The sequence below is a fragment of the Leucoraja erinacea genome, chromosome 17 (assembly GCF_028641065.1).
Source record: "Leucoraja erinacea ecotype New England chromosome 17, Leri_hhj_1, whole genome shotgun sequence".
Taxonomy (NCBI): Eukaryota; Metazoa; Chordata; class Chondrichthyes; order Rajiformes; family Rajidae; genus Leucoraja; species Leucoraja erinaceus.
The window spans coordinates 27,174,119-27,189,404 of NC_073393.1; the positions used below are offsets into that span (position 1 = coordinate 27,174,119).

General features: G+C 45.0%; 1 protein-coding gene across 6 annotated transcripts in view; it reads right to left on the bottom strand.

The window, feature by feature from the left end:
- Nucleotides 1-15,286, bottom strand: part of wwox (WW domain containing oxidoreductase) — a 977,325-nt gene that overhangs the window by 934,560 nt on the left and 27,479 nt on the right. For all 6 annotated transcript variants that reach the window (XM_055648843.1, XM_055648844.1, XM_055648848.1 and 3 more), the window contains exon 2: nt 1,291-1,355. In XM_055648843.1, coding sequence (XP_055504818.1) covers nt 1,291-1,355 — 65 coding nt within the window. The remainder of the gene's footprint in view (nt 1-1,290; nt 1,356-15,286) is intronic.

The following is a 15,286-nucleotide window of genomic DNA, read 5'->3' on the forward strand; positions in this document are numbered from 1 at the left end:
GTTAAGAGGGTTTACAAGGAAGACTTTACTCAGAATTGATCAGAATTTGGAATGCACTGCCTGAGAGAGAGATCCTCACATTTAAGAGGTATCAAGATGAGCATCATATTATAAAAGGCTGGTGACCAAGTACAGATGGGGATATTGCAGCCATCGAGATTTATATTGAATTTAATAATTTCAGATAAACAATGTTTTCCTCCCTCTCTACAGACTTGGGTGCACCTCTCTGTTTCAATCTGCTTCCTTTGTCTCCAACCCTCATATTTTATTTGTTACAATTGAAAACAGATACAGTTGCTTCCTATGATAGAAATAAAGTGCTGGAGCAACTCAGCGGGTCAGGCAGCATCTCTGGAGAAAAGGAACCGATATTTCAGGTTGGCGCCCTTCTTCAGACCAATTCTTTCCTACATGGTTGATCCCTATGACAGATATTCCTACAGTTCTCTCCCCCCCTTTCCTCTAAAGTGCAGTTTTCAGGAAAAGTCGATCTAAAATGTCAACTATATTTATTTCCCCACTGATGTGTTGCCCAAAATCCTATCTGCTATAGGATCTTTGGTGTTGCCTGGCTTGCCAAGTGCTTCCAACATTACTCTTTTGGATTTGGATCATCAGCATCAGAATTTTTTTTTTTTTGCTTAAAACAGTAATTTCACTGTTGCTGTGACAAGGAAAAGAGTCAAAATGCCTTTTCTATTCAAATGGTTAATTTTTATTTTAAGCACAATAGGTTATTTTTGCAATGAAGAGATAAGCAAAATTTGCATAATTACATTGATCATTTTCAGTTATGAGCTTTTTTTTCATTCAGGATAAATTTGATTTTCCCCGGAAAGTAATTTGATACAATAGAATAATTGTAATTTTCCAACTTACGAATATCATGGGCAATACTAATGAACGTCAGGTTTAGCCAAAAGATTTAATTGTACAAACCATGACTGACATTTTCAACAAAGAATGCAATAAATCTGAAGAGTGCAAGAAGGAACTGCAGATGCTGGTTTAATAAATCTGGTTGTACATGTCACAAATTGCTTGTATCAGTAAAATTTCTGAACTCTTAGTTTACATTTGCTTGGGGTTTTACACGTGGGTGATTTTCATCAATCACACACACACACACACACACACACACACACAAACACACACACACACATAATCATTAACTGCACTCATAAAGAAAACACACACACACACACACACACACACACACACACACACACACACACACACACACACACACCACACACATCTATAAAATATATATTTTTAAATACATACCTCCTGCCACCCGTTTCTTCTTTCCCGTTTTTGGGTGATCCCATTGGGTTTTCAGTTCAACATGACTGTCAGAAAAGAGAAAATAAAGAGCAAACCAATTTTCAGCAATCAGGCATGGCACATAAATGCATTGCTTAAAATAACAACAACAACAAAAATCACAGGAATGCTTGAATCAGTAAAAGATAAAATTATAATGGAAATAAAATAACTAAAATCATACAGCTGAGCAAAAAGTTGAAGCAAGCTTAAAATACTTTACTTCATGGGCCTGTCCCACTTAGGCGATTTTTCAGGCGACTGCCGGTGAATATCAAGTCGCCGGCAGTCCCCTGAAAAATCGGCGACTGCAATGGCGACTGTCAGAGTGGAACACACACGCACATCACTTCCTTCACCAGCCCATTATGCAGGCGGGGGACAGGGCAAGCGGGGGGAGCACTTTTTGAGTGAAATTCACGCCATGCAAAGGCAATGTGATAGACACACACCTCAAGAACAGGAAGGTTGGCGCTGTAATTAAGACGGTGAAAGCACAGTGTACGGGAAGGATCACGTAAGTCCATTAAAACAGGGGGGGAAGAGGGGGGAGAAGGAGTGTAGACAACTTTTAAGAAGCCAGAGATAAACGGCTGTGAAGTTCGGCGAACATTAACATTACTGGTCGGTTATCCATTGTTCTGAAAACTACTGCTTATGGTTTTTTTCACCAATGAGCCAATGAAATTCACCGGTCAGCACCGGCTACAACCTACGAGAACCTTCGACCTCCTGGCAACCCACTAGGACCTCCTGGGGACCCACCTACGGCACGAAAATTCTCACTACTCCCCATGTCGGCTTCATTCTGGTCGCCGCTAATTTTTCAACATGTTGGAAAATTAGCGGCGACCATAATGAGGCGCGACTAGTTCCCAAAATGCAGGAACTCCTCATGACCATGAAGGCGACCACCCGGCAACCACCCGCGAACATGCGACAAACCATGTGGCGACCGCATAGTCCCCTGCAGTCGCCTAAAAAGTCGCCGAAGTGGGACAGGCCCATGAGGAAGACATTTTTTGTCTGAAATGAAAACACTCAGCACTACATGCAGCATTTGTGGTTAATTTTTCCGGTTTATATTTGCTGAACATATTGGAAATGTTTCAAAGCTTTGATAGTGAATGCATTGGTATTTGCTGTCAATAACCCCAGAAATGTTATTGTAGTATTTGTATTCAAATGCCAAAATAGGACATTTGCTGTGGCCTAGCAAGCTGAGCTTTGAATGCAACAAGGAAATGGAACAAGTGAACACATTAGTTAACACTGAGAGCAACAGCACAGCAGAAATGTTGCATGTCAGGTCCAAACTGAGGATGTTCTCCCCTCACTTTTATTTGAATGGGCGATTTGGGGTGGAATTAGCTGCAAAAGACTTGAGTGAACAAGGCATAGAAGAGTCTAGCAAAGCAATAGGTCCTTCAGCCCACTTATCTTTTAAAAGTTTTTGCATGCTTTTGAATGTCCTGAAACAAGCAGATATTTGAAAAGATTCAAGTCATTGACAATTCCAAGCACGAATGCATAACTTAGTGGCCTGTCAAATGTTTGTCCCAATTTCCGGCCAGATGTATGACACACAAATTTGTACCAATAAGTCTTTACAAGCACAATGCCTCATCCAACATAACCTACCTCGGGTTCTTCACTGTTCCTATCAGATGGATCACTAAAAGGTAGCCATGTTTTTCCCAATCCACTGGTAAGAGCCTACTTGGCTGCTGCAAGCAAGTTTTGTCCTTGTATCTGTAGTTCACTGTACTTATGCACATGCCAATAAATTTGACTTGACCCGTAGTTAAACGTTTAAAGATGCAAAGAAAGGTCATGAGGATAGGATGGGTGGTGTGGGGAGGGGGGGTGGAGGTGGTTAGAGATAAAGAAAAAAACAAGCAAAGACTGCAATAGAGTGGAGTGCAGGAGAAAGTAGATTCGCCAAGGGCTTAATGGTGCTAAAAAGGCAGAGAGTGGATAATAGCGTAGAGTGGAAATAGAGGCTTGGAGCGAAAATTAGAGATGCCGAATTATTCTATGAAATTGATGGTCCAATTCTAACAATTAGTCTTTGTTCTCTGAACTCATTCACTCATTTTTCATGGATTCACTCATTTTTCATGGATTAAGTCCAACCTGATTTCTAGTTTTAATTTTACATTTTTGGAGCTCATAATAATTTGCTTTTACACTTGTGTTTGATGCAAGCACAGAGACCACTGATATATCCTCAATGCCCAGTACTGCCAAGCGAACAACTGAACTGAAATGAAAGGCTACACTTACTGTATCCCTAGACAGTATTTCCATATGGTACAAAGATACCATTTAATTGCCAACACAGCAGCTATTTTTAAATCCCAATAAAAAATTAATTCCAGATTTCTTTCTGAAGAAATTAACTATTGATCGCACTGTTTAAGGTGTGGATGGATAATTAGGATGCGGATGATTTATCCTGGATGCCATCTTACATTTGTAGTTCTGCAAGAGCTGACTTCATCCAGGCAAATAAATGGTGACACAGTGGCGCAGCTGGTAGAGCAGCTGCCTCGCAGTGCCGGAGACCTGGGTTCGATCCTGACCTCTGGTATTACACGTGTGGAGTTTGCACGCTCTCCCTGTGACTGCAGGTTTCTTCCAGATGCTCTGATTTACTCCCAAACCCCAAAGTACAAGTTTGTGGGTTCATTGGCCTCTGTAAATTATCACGTGTTTAGGGAGAAGATTCGAAAGTGGGAATAACATAGAACTAGTGTGAATAGGTAATTAGAAACAGAAAATAGGTGCAGGAGTAGGCCATTCGGCCCTTCGAGCCAGCACCACCATTCAATATGATCATGGCTGATCATCCAAAATCAATACCCCATTCCTGCTTTCTCCCCATATCCCTTGTTTCCATTAGCCCTAAGAGCTATATTTAACTCTCTATGGAATACATCGATGGTCTGCATGGACACTGTGGGCTGAAGGGCCTCTTTCAATGGTGTATATCTAAACTAAACTGAAAAATAATGCTGGCATCAGGGTTTCATTTATAATGTTTCTTACCTGTTCTTGGAGAACAGTAAGTAGGTGGTTGATCCAATTGAATTTCTAGTCAAATGTGGCTACACACCTTGTGTACAGTGACAATAATTCCACAGAACGACAAGGGTAGGTGATTAGACTCTGTCTTGTTGGGGGCTGACCATTGCCATAGATGTTACTTTCCATTTCTGATGATCATAGTTTATTGTCACATGTACCTAGCTAGGTGCAGTGAAATTCTTTGCTTTTGCATACAAAGTACACAAAAGAGTCGCCACAAAGTCACCGACAAAGTTACAAAGTTACATCCCTTCCTCGTCCCCCTCACGCCGGGTCTCCCTTTGCTCTCTGCAGCCCCCCTCCCCAACCATTTGTTCTCGCCTGAATGTAATCAAGATCTCACTGCATACAGGTGAGGATTGCATCAATTTCTGAGGAATTGTAAATGGAACCTGGAAATCAAGGAGCATGATACAGTTTTAGAATAATGATCGGCCATTTGGGACTGAGATAATAAGACATTTATTCATCTTGGAGTACTGAACCTTTCAAATTCTCTACCCCCAAAGGTTCTGTAGGCCTCGTGACTGCGTTCATTCAAAACAGAGATTACAACATTTCTGCACATTAAGAGAATTAACGGATGTGGGAATAATGCTGTAAAAGGGCACAGAAGATGATCAGCCAAATTTTGTGAATGGCAGAGCAAGCTCAACGGGCCAGACAGCCAACACGCCTCCTATTCATTATACTTATATCAAAAGTGCTGTGACGATACTGGAACAGTGTGCTCGAAGCACTGATATTTTCTGGAGCACAGATCTTCAGAACTACATTTGGATTATTGTCTGGTCACGTACCTTTGTCTTACTGACATCTCATGGAGTAAGCTAAACTGGCTGAAGACGCAAGATGAATGTGATTGCCAAATGATTCAGCTTTGTCTCCAGCACTCAGATGATGGACCCCACAAGCATCAAGAATGATCTTGGCAGGTCTACCTGTTTATCTACCCACTACTATTTCTGAGTTTATCTAATTTAGCACTAATGTTGTGCCATAAAACATGACAGGGTTGGCCTCTGTCAGGACATGGGACTGTCTTCATAAAGACCATGCAGTCTCATTTTTACCAATGCTATCATGGAAAGGTGTACCTGGCACATGCAGATTGATAAGGACATGGATAAGCAGATTTACCCCTGGTGTCAGTTCACTCACCACCTTCCACAGAGCCTAGTGTACTAGCTATACACTATAGGACTCACATGGTTCAGTCAGTAGTGGTGCTACAAAACCACCCTTGGGCAACAAAGACCCCAGACCCCAGTTCATCATATCACCTAGTTATTTTCAATGCTTCTTGCAAGTGTTACTCAAATCTCCCAAATTTTGGTGATTAAAACAGTATAAAATGCACAGGACCCATCAATGATCCCTGTATCAGTCCAGTACTAATAACAATCCAATCTAATGTATTTTATTTTTAAACCAATTGTTTTTTTCCCCTTTAAACACTGTTCTGCCCGTGTTAATATGTTAACCCAAATTCATTTACACTTAAAGTAAGAAACTGTTGAGCAATATTGTAAATTATGCCAAGTATTATTCAATATTGCCTGTGTCACCGATTCAAAGTATATTTAAGTATATCAATCTCAACAGCAAATGAACAGAACTAATCAGGCAATGTAATTTGTTTGTCCTGTTGACTTCATACTGTGAATTATCCTTTGGTCCATCAGCTAAATCAGTGAAGTAAAGTAGGAAGGACAAAACATTTACAGGTCACAGCGCTCCAGCAACTGGGTGCACAGAACGATTGTGCAGAATGAGGACAAACCAACAATTTTCCACCATATAACCATATAACAATTACAGCACGGAAACAGGCCATCTCGGCCCTTCTAGTCCGTGCCGAACACTTATTCTCACCTAGTCCATCTACGTGCACTCAGACCAAAACCCTCCATTCCTTTCCCATCCATATACCTATCCAATTTATTTTTAAATGATAAAATCAAACCTCATAATAGTTCCAAGCTTCTACCACAAAATGACTTACAATCTATCAATGGACTTCATGATCCTGCCCACCTTTTTTCTTTTTACGTTTTCATAACACATTACACATACCGTCGGCGCACAAAAGTGATCATTCTCAGCTATCACCAAAAGTTTCTGTTTTGTGTGTGCCAGGTGTGTTTGTACATTTAAAGGCAGTCACTCCATCCTTGGTTTACTTTATGCTGAACATTATCTGTTATTCTCTTGTCATAAACATTGTCCGCAGAATGCAAAACAAAAGGGTTACCTCCTCTGCATTATAAATTCACGCAGGATTAAAATCTTCATCAATCACTAACTGTCTAAATAAATCAATTCATTCCTGTGTCTTCTTTGCCTGCAGTCAATCTCTCACCATTTGATTTGAAGTAGTGGATGCCCTGCTAGACTTGGATTTTTATGGAAACGCAAGACCTAATAATTTATGACTCTTGATAAAACTAATTGTTGTCTTGACATAACAGCAGTCCAGAAACATGTACATTTTCATTGTAATGCTGCTTAAACCATTCTTACAGGGCACAACAAGGCTGGCTGATTTGGTCTTGTGCATAGTTCAATGCTTAGGAATGGCCTTATTTGGAACATTCTTCACAGAAAAGATTAAACAGCTTTTCAAAATCAAAAGTCAAAGTCAAAGTCAATTTTATTCAACACAGGCACGTGAGGATGCAGTGAAATGAATTTGCCAGCAGCAATACACTTAAAAAGAACACACAATACACAATAAAATTTAACACAAACATCCACCACAGCATTCTTCCCCGTGGTGCAAGGCAACAAAATTCAGCCAGTCCTCCTTTGCTCACCCGTGGTCTGGGCCATAAACCCTCCGTAGTCGCCACTACGGACGGCCCGATGTACAGGCCCTCTTCGGGATGATCGAAACTCTGACGTCGGGACGGTCAAACACACTCCCGGAGTGCCCGAATCGGCACTTTCCTACCGGAGTCCGTGGCTTCAGGATGTTATAGGCTACATGCCGGGCAGTCGGAGCTCTTCTCTGGCAATCCCCGGCAAGGGATCCCAGGCTCCGGAGGTAAGTCCGCGCCTCACCCACAGCTAGAAGCGCCACAGACCACAGCCCCACGATGTCAACGTCACCAGGCCAGCGATCGGCGCACTCCTCTCTGGCGATCCCTGGCAAGGGTTCGCCCGCTCCGCGTTGGAAAGGTCCGCGCTACGTCTGCTGCCGATGCTCCAGGCCTGGCTCCAGGAAAGGCCACTCCAATACATGCTGTTAGGCCGCGAGAGAGGCGACATGGAAAAAGTCGCCTCTCCATCGTGGAGGCGACCGAAAGCGGTTCCCCCCCTTTCCCCTTTCCCCTCACCACCACCCCCCCCACACAAGACACACCCAAACTAACATTAGACACACAAAAAAAAGTCGAAATAACAAACACGTTGCTGGCAGGGCAGCCGATTCACAGCGCCCCCACTGACCACAATGCTTCTTCACATTGCCTCTTCAAATCACATGCAACCCAAGTTGCCAACACCAACACTGTAGATGTGTCAAGTTGCACAATAACTCACTCGTCGAAGTTCTGTAGAATTTCAAATTTCTGCTTAATTATAAGTATATACTGATTTATCTTTGGTCCATTATACCCAATAATATTACTAGAATGTTCCCGACACGCCATAAAGCAAAAACATAACTGGCTGAAATTTTAAAAACCCACTACGTATTTACTTGATTGGATACTCGGTTCGCTTTGTGTGTATCCTGAAAATAGATGTTTCAACTGCTAGGACAGATATAGCATTATGGGCAAAAGATAAAAGTGGAAAAAAAATAATGTCAATGTGAAGATTAGCACTGACGTGGAAATCATTGCCTTGTTGGGTTGGTGGAAACAACCAATCAGCGCTTATAAAATAGAACTGGAAAACTTCTGAAAGAAAATAATTTCCCATGCTGTAAAAATACAAGAAAACGGAACTCTCGAGATTGTTTTTTGGGGGCATGGTTTCAAGGGATAAATACCCTCTTTCTGTTCCTTGTCAAAGTATAACCTTCCCTACTAATTGAAAAATAAAAAAAACTGTTGATGATTGATATAAAAATTCATTACATAAGTTATTGGGGGACTGTACCTTTAAGAATCATGTATGGGCAAGTCTATCTTGGGATGACATAATGTGCTGACTGTGGGTTTGTACTTTGTACTCTGTGCGACGAGATTAAGTTGGGGTCGCTGTGTGACGAGATTAAGTTGTGGTCCTGTGTGATGAGATTAAGTTGTGTCCGATACCTGCGTGATGAGATTAAGTCTATTTTGGGATGACAAATCTAAGTCTTAAGTCTATCTAGGGGTGCTGCACTGGCAGCAGCCTCTACCTACAGCCAGTCTGTTATTTCTGTCTTTTTTATTATTTTTAGTTAGTCCAAAGTGTTGTGTTGGGGGAAGCTTTAACTTTTCTATGTGGGGGAGGGGGGCAGGGTAAGGGGGAAACCGTTTCTCAGTCTCTTCCTGGCGGGGACGCGACTATATCTCCGAGTCGCGTCCTCGCCCCCCACCTCGCGGCCTACCAGCTGGGGCGGAGCGGCCTTTCCTGCCGGGGACCGGGAACCGGACCAGGGGTGCTACAGCGGCGGCGCAGAGCTGGAGTCACCGCGGAGCGGGCGATACCTACCTGGGTCGCTGTTGGAGCTCCGGAGCGTTGGGCCGTTGCTCCAACATTGTGGAGCTCTGGTGCGGAGAGCTTCCAACGCGGGCGGCGCTGAACGGCATCGTGGAGTCCTGGGACACCTTGCAGAGGGTCTCCAGCAGCAGTCTCCACCCGGCGCGGCCTGTGGACTTTGGGAGCCGCCGACTATGGTAGGAGGGGGCCAACTCTGTGTCCACGCCGCTGAGGACGTCCCGCAGCCCCGACATCGGACTTGTATCACCCCAGCGAGCGGTCCTGAACATCGGGCCGCCCGTAGCGGCAACTGCGGAGGGCATGGGGAGGCCCTGACCACGGGGAATAGTGGAGGAAGAAGACTGACTTTGGTGCCTTCCCACACAGTGGGGAACTTTGATTCTGCTGTGTGGGGATGTTTTATGTCAAACCCTATAGTGTGTTGCGTCCTGTTGATTTTTATTGTATGGCTGTATGGAAATTCATTTCACTGTGCCATTAGGCACACGTGACAATTAAATCTATCTTGAATCTTGAATCTTGAAGTTGTGGTCAATACATCCTTGTTTACTCCATTGTATAAAAGAATGAGTTTGGGCACTGCTTCGACAGAGAGACTCACTCAGACGCCTGTACTCTTTGCGATCCTCTCTCATGTATTAAACATTCAGTTGGATCTAAATTTCTGTGACTGTCGTTTGTTGGGAAAAATATTTCTAACAATGATGGAAATCAAAAAAGACGACAAAATACTAGGAACACTTCACAGGTCAGGCAGTATCTATGAAAAGAGAAATTATTGGTTTTGAGTAAGGAACCCTTCTTCAGAACTGTGGAAAAAAGACAAAAAAAACACTGTTGGTTTTGAGTTGGAGAGGATGTAGGGGAGGGATGTGTAGAACAAAGGGAATATCACTGATGGAGAACATCTAAATAACATAATGGGGCCAGTCGTCACTACGTTAAGCCTCTATGCATTAGTATGAAAATGGTGAAGTTGTGCGACATGCTCAGTAGACTGGACTGTATAAATAGAATAAAAAATATCGAGGCAGTATGGTTACAGACAGAAATTGCCTTATCTGCTACAATGAAAGAGTAAGCTATCTAAAGTTAGATAATTTAATAGTCAGGCAAGCTGTGTTTTGAACAGACTGAAGACGAGGTGGTTTTCAACACCTGGGCCTCTGTGTAACTGATGAAGGGGTACAGATTGTTGGAGTGTGTTGGTGAATTAAACTGCAGGTAACTGGAACCTCAGGGGCACTGCTGGAGACCAAAAGCAAGTCCTCCTCAAAGTCATAATCCAATCTATGTTTGACTTCTCCAATAGCGAGACAACCATATCAATTCCCCAAATCAAAACAAAATCACTTTAGACATAACCTTACAAAAACTTGTTCCATTTGTTTTACACAAGTTCATGGAACCATACAGCACGGAAATAATTCCTTTCAGATCACTTCGCCCGTATCTATGTTAATCCCATATCCCTTTACATTATTTCTACCTGAATACTTGTGCAATGCTTTTTAAACATTGTAATTGTATCCACCTCTTCCATGCCCTTTGGTAGCTTCTTCCAGATGACCATGACTCTGCGTGAGATGTTCTCAAATATCCTTTAAAATTCTCCCCTTTCACTTTACACAAAGTCTCAGACTATCGAACCTATCTATAAACATCATTATTTTGTAACTTATATAAAATCACTGCTCATCCTTTTATGTTCCAGTGAGAATAAAACCAGCCTATCCAATCTCTCATAACTACAGCCCACCATTCCAGGCAACATCCTGGTAAATCTCTTCTGCACAAGAGGACAGCGCCGCTGGAGGGGTGAGGAGAGTTCCTTTCACAGCGCGTGGGGAGTCTGGCCTGGATCAGCATGGCCTGGGCTGCACAAATTGGTCGGGCCGCCATGGTAAATTTGGGGGGAGGCAGGAGCGTTGAGAAGGAAGGGGTCGGGGATCATGCCAGCAACTCACTCAGTCACCATTGCCGCATTGTGGCCGGGGAGGGAAGTAGCTCGGGTGGCTACGAGCGGCCGCCAGGACCGGACAGCAGAACCGGCCACCACCTCTGCGCCTTCTGCCAGCCCGCCCGCCAGCCAGCCACGGTGTCCTTCAGCACAGGTGCAACTGGTGGAGGTGGTTGTTGGTGGGTAGCAATTGGGCGGAAGGCTGGCTGCTCTGTCCCGGGCTCGCGTGCTCTCTCTCTCTCTCTCTCCCTCTCTCTCTCTCTCTACTAATCCCGGGGCAGGCGACTTGGGCGCTACAGCCAGTCCCGGGGCTTGCAGGCGACCTGGGAACCAAAGATCATCAGGAGCAAGCTGGAAGAGAGATGGGGCAAGACAAAGTCTGGCAAGAGATAGGCAGATACAGGTGAGGGGAGAGGCCCCCTGGAAATATTTACATCTCTGACCCGAGTCTTAATTCCATCATCAATGTTCTCTTTTGAGTTTCAATTGCAAAATTGTGTCACCCTTTTCCACTTTCTCTGATTATCTATCTTTCTTTATGGCTCTCTTCAAAACATGGCTCTTCGTTAAAGCTTCTAGTCGCCACTCTTAAACTCGTTTGGTTTCTTTCTTTCTCTGGTTATTGTTTCACATTTGCAATAATTTTACAGAAACAATAAGCCACTAATGTACAAAATTAAAATAAGCCTCTTCTCTTTAGACAAGGAGGATTTCTAGCGAATAATAATTCATGGGATGTTGTACATCGCTCAGGCAATTCAACTCCAAATTTAAATCTATTATAAAGATGGTAAGGCAAAAAAACATTATTGGGATTTATTTTTCTCTTGGAAAACAGTTAATACACAGTTGACAACGCAAAGAAATATTGTGATTACAATAAAATTGTACTGGTTAAATTCTAAACCGTTGTCTAATGCTTTTGCCATATTTTAATTTATTTCTTAATCCAATAGTCAGTGAGATAGCCAGAGCTGATCTATTTATATATTACTAGACAAAGTGGGACCCTTTGGGTCCCAGTCGCATGGGAGGCTTGGTCCCCCAACGCAACCCATTCCCCAACGCAATATTACACCACTCACCCGTTCCCCCAACGCAACCCGTTCCCCCAATGCAATATTCCACCACTCACCCATGGCCCATAACTGCGCAGGCACGGCATATTCCCCCTCATGCCCGAGCACTCCCTCCCCCTCATGCCCGAGCACTCCCTCCCCCTCCTCTTCATGTGTGGGAGGGCAGGGAGGAGGGGGAGGGAATTAGGGATATGTGGCGGGGGGGGGGGGGGGGTGTGGGTGGGAGGGGAGGAGGGGTGTGTATAGACGGGGAGGTGTAGGGGGGTGGAAGAGGGTGTGTGTGGGGAAGGGGGGGTGTGGCCGGGAGGGGGATGTGTGGTGGTGGTGTGTATGTGGGCGGGAGGGGTGTGGGGGGGGAGGAGGGATGTGGGAGGGAGGGATGTGGGAGGGAATGTGTGGGGGAAGGTGTGTGTGGGGGAGGGTGTGTGTGGGGGAGGGGCGTGTGTGTAGAGGGGTGTGTGCGTAGGGGGTTTGTGTGGGGGGGTGTAGGGGGAGGGGTGTGTGTGGGGGGGAGGATGTGTGGGCAGAGGGGTTGTGGGGGGGGCGGTTGTGGGGGTGGGGAGGGTGTGTGCGGGGGGGTATGTGGGCGGCAGGGTGTGTGGGGGGGTGTGTGTGTATGGGTGGGGGGTGTGGGCAGGGGGCTTGAGTGGTGGGAGAGGGGTGTGTGGGTGGGAGTGAGCTCGGAGAAAAGACGGGGAAGAGCCATGGGGAGAGGGGGGGCATCACGGGGGAGGGGGAGGAGCTAGTGAGGGGGACCAGAGGGGTACAGGCTGGAATTGGCGGTGCGATGGGGACTCACAGCGGGCGCTGGTTGTTCTCCTCCGCCGGGATCAGAGTCATCGCTTTCTGTTTGGCGACATCTCCGACTCCGGGCTGGACTGGGCTGGGTCTCCGACTCTGGGCTGGGTTGGGTTGGGACTCCGACTTTGGACTGCTGCCTGGGGCCGGGCGGCTGTTGCCTGGGGCGGGGCTGTTGCTTGGGGCGGGGCTGCTTGGGGCAGGGCTGGGCTGCTTCGGGTCCCTCCGAATGTCCGGTTGGACACGTCCTCCGGCTTTCCTCCAGTAAAGACGCGAAGGCGCAGGAAGGGGCGGACTGTCCCGGGGAGTGACAGGATCTGGCTGGCAGAATAGATTGATCTGCACATGCGCGTTTTTTAAGATTTCTAAACCTCGTTAACTTTTACGACTTTCAACCAATCGGAACAAAACTTGGTGGACTCACAGTACAGGAGAACGGTGAGTGAACTGGTGAAAAATCGTAGCGCTATCGCAAACCGTTTTTGCGCAAATAGAAAGACCGCCAAACGGAAGATAACAAGATGAGAGTTTTAGTTATGTACTAGACCAAGTGCTCCCCCAATGGTGTGATCCCCCAACCCAATATTCCACCATGCACCCGTCTCCTCCGGTGGAACTGAGCCCGTTCTCAAATGTAAGATTGCAGCCCTCCCCTGTCTGCTGCAGCAGTGAAAAGTTCAGTGTTCCTCTCTTGCAACTTTGTTTAGAAGTGTGTTGGAAGCTGACATGTAAATGGAGAAGCCTGTTTATTTCTGAAATACTTGGGGGTGGGGGGGTAGGGGGGGAGAAGGATTTGATTAAAAACATGTACTTCAACACGACGAAATGAAATGAGCGGATACTTAGAAAGAAAAGCGAAATCTCTACCGAAATGGAAAATATCTCGGAGATTGAGCGTCTGGATTGGGCGTGGCAATGAATCAAAGGAAGAAATGCAGCCGTACTGCAGCCGGATGGCAGGCGGACTGATTTGAGTTTTAGATAGATAGATAGATAGATAGATAGATAGATAGATAGATAGATAGATAGATAGATAGATAGATAGATAGATAGATAGATAGATAGATAGATTAACGTAATATTGATAAGAAGAGTTAAAGTTCAATAAACAAAGTATGTACACGTCAAATTGCCAATGCAAGTGCACGGTGATTACAAAGAAAGACAGATGAGGAGGAAATGTTTTTCTCAAAGATCATGATTCTCTGGAATTCTCTACCCCAGAGAACTGAGGATCAGACTGCACAGGGCTGAGACAGACAGATTTTCACCTGCAGCATTATTGAAGCAAGGGTCCCTAGTCCTGCTTCTATTTTCTTGTGCTCTTATGTTGTGGAGAACACGCCAAGTTCTTATCAGCTGTGACCTTCGTGAACACTGGGGCAGGCTTGCCTTACTCTTATTTATTTGTTCCAATATGTATTTTGCACAAAGTTCTTGTTATTCACAAGGGTTCAGGCACCTCATACAGATAATAAAATATACAGATATAAGACTCTCTCCTATGTATCCAACACATTCCCCAAATAGACATAAATAGGCTCTGTAAGTCTAAAAGCATTAACACGTTAAATATTTAAATATTTCAAAGGAAATTATGCTGGTCAACAAACCCCTTCGAGTGAAACTTAAATAGAATGTGTTTTGAAATCATATGCTGCGTAAACAAAGACCACTCTCTATTAGAACAGTGCATTGCAGGGAGCCACTTAACACAAGTGGTCTGGCATCTCTGAAAGTATTTGGTTCCTCAAAGTATACACGTACATATTGATTCATCTGTTAGAAAAAAAAATCAAGATTCAGACTAGGACTGATATCAGCACAGATTCACTGGATAGAAAATGAGTGGATAACTAGACTAAGTGGGACCTGTTGGGTTCCTGTCACACAGGAGGCTTGGTCCCCCAACGCAATATTCCACCACTAACCCATAGCCCCCAACTGCACAGGCGCAGCTCATTTCCCCTCATCCCTAACACTCTCTACCCCTCCTCCACCCTCTTCTTTCCCCTCTATTCCTCCCCTCTCCCAATCCCTCCCTCACCTCTCTCTTCCTCTCCTTTCCCCTACCCTCAGTCACACCCTCCCTCCCTCCATAACTCTTTTCCCTTCCCTACCCCCCTCCTATTCCTCTATCCCCCATCTACCCCACTCCTCACCCCCTATCTCCCCCACTATCCCTCCTCTCCCTCTATTCCCCACCCCCTATCTCCCCCACCCCCTCCTCTCCCTCTATTCTCCCTCCAACTCCATTCTCCCTCCTCACCTCCTCAAATTATTTTCCTTCTCCTCCTCCCCTCCCCAAATTCATCCATCACCTTTCACTCCCTTTCCTTTCCCCTACCCTCAGTCATTCCCTCCCTCCATAACT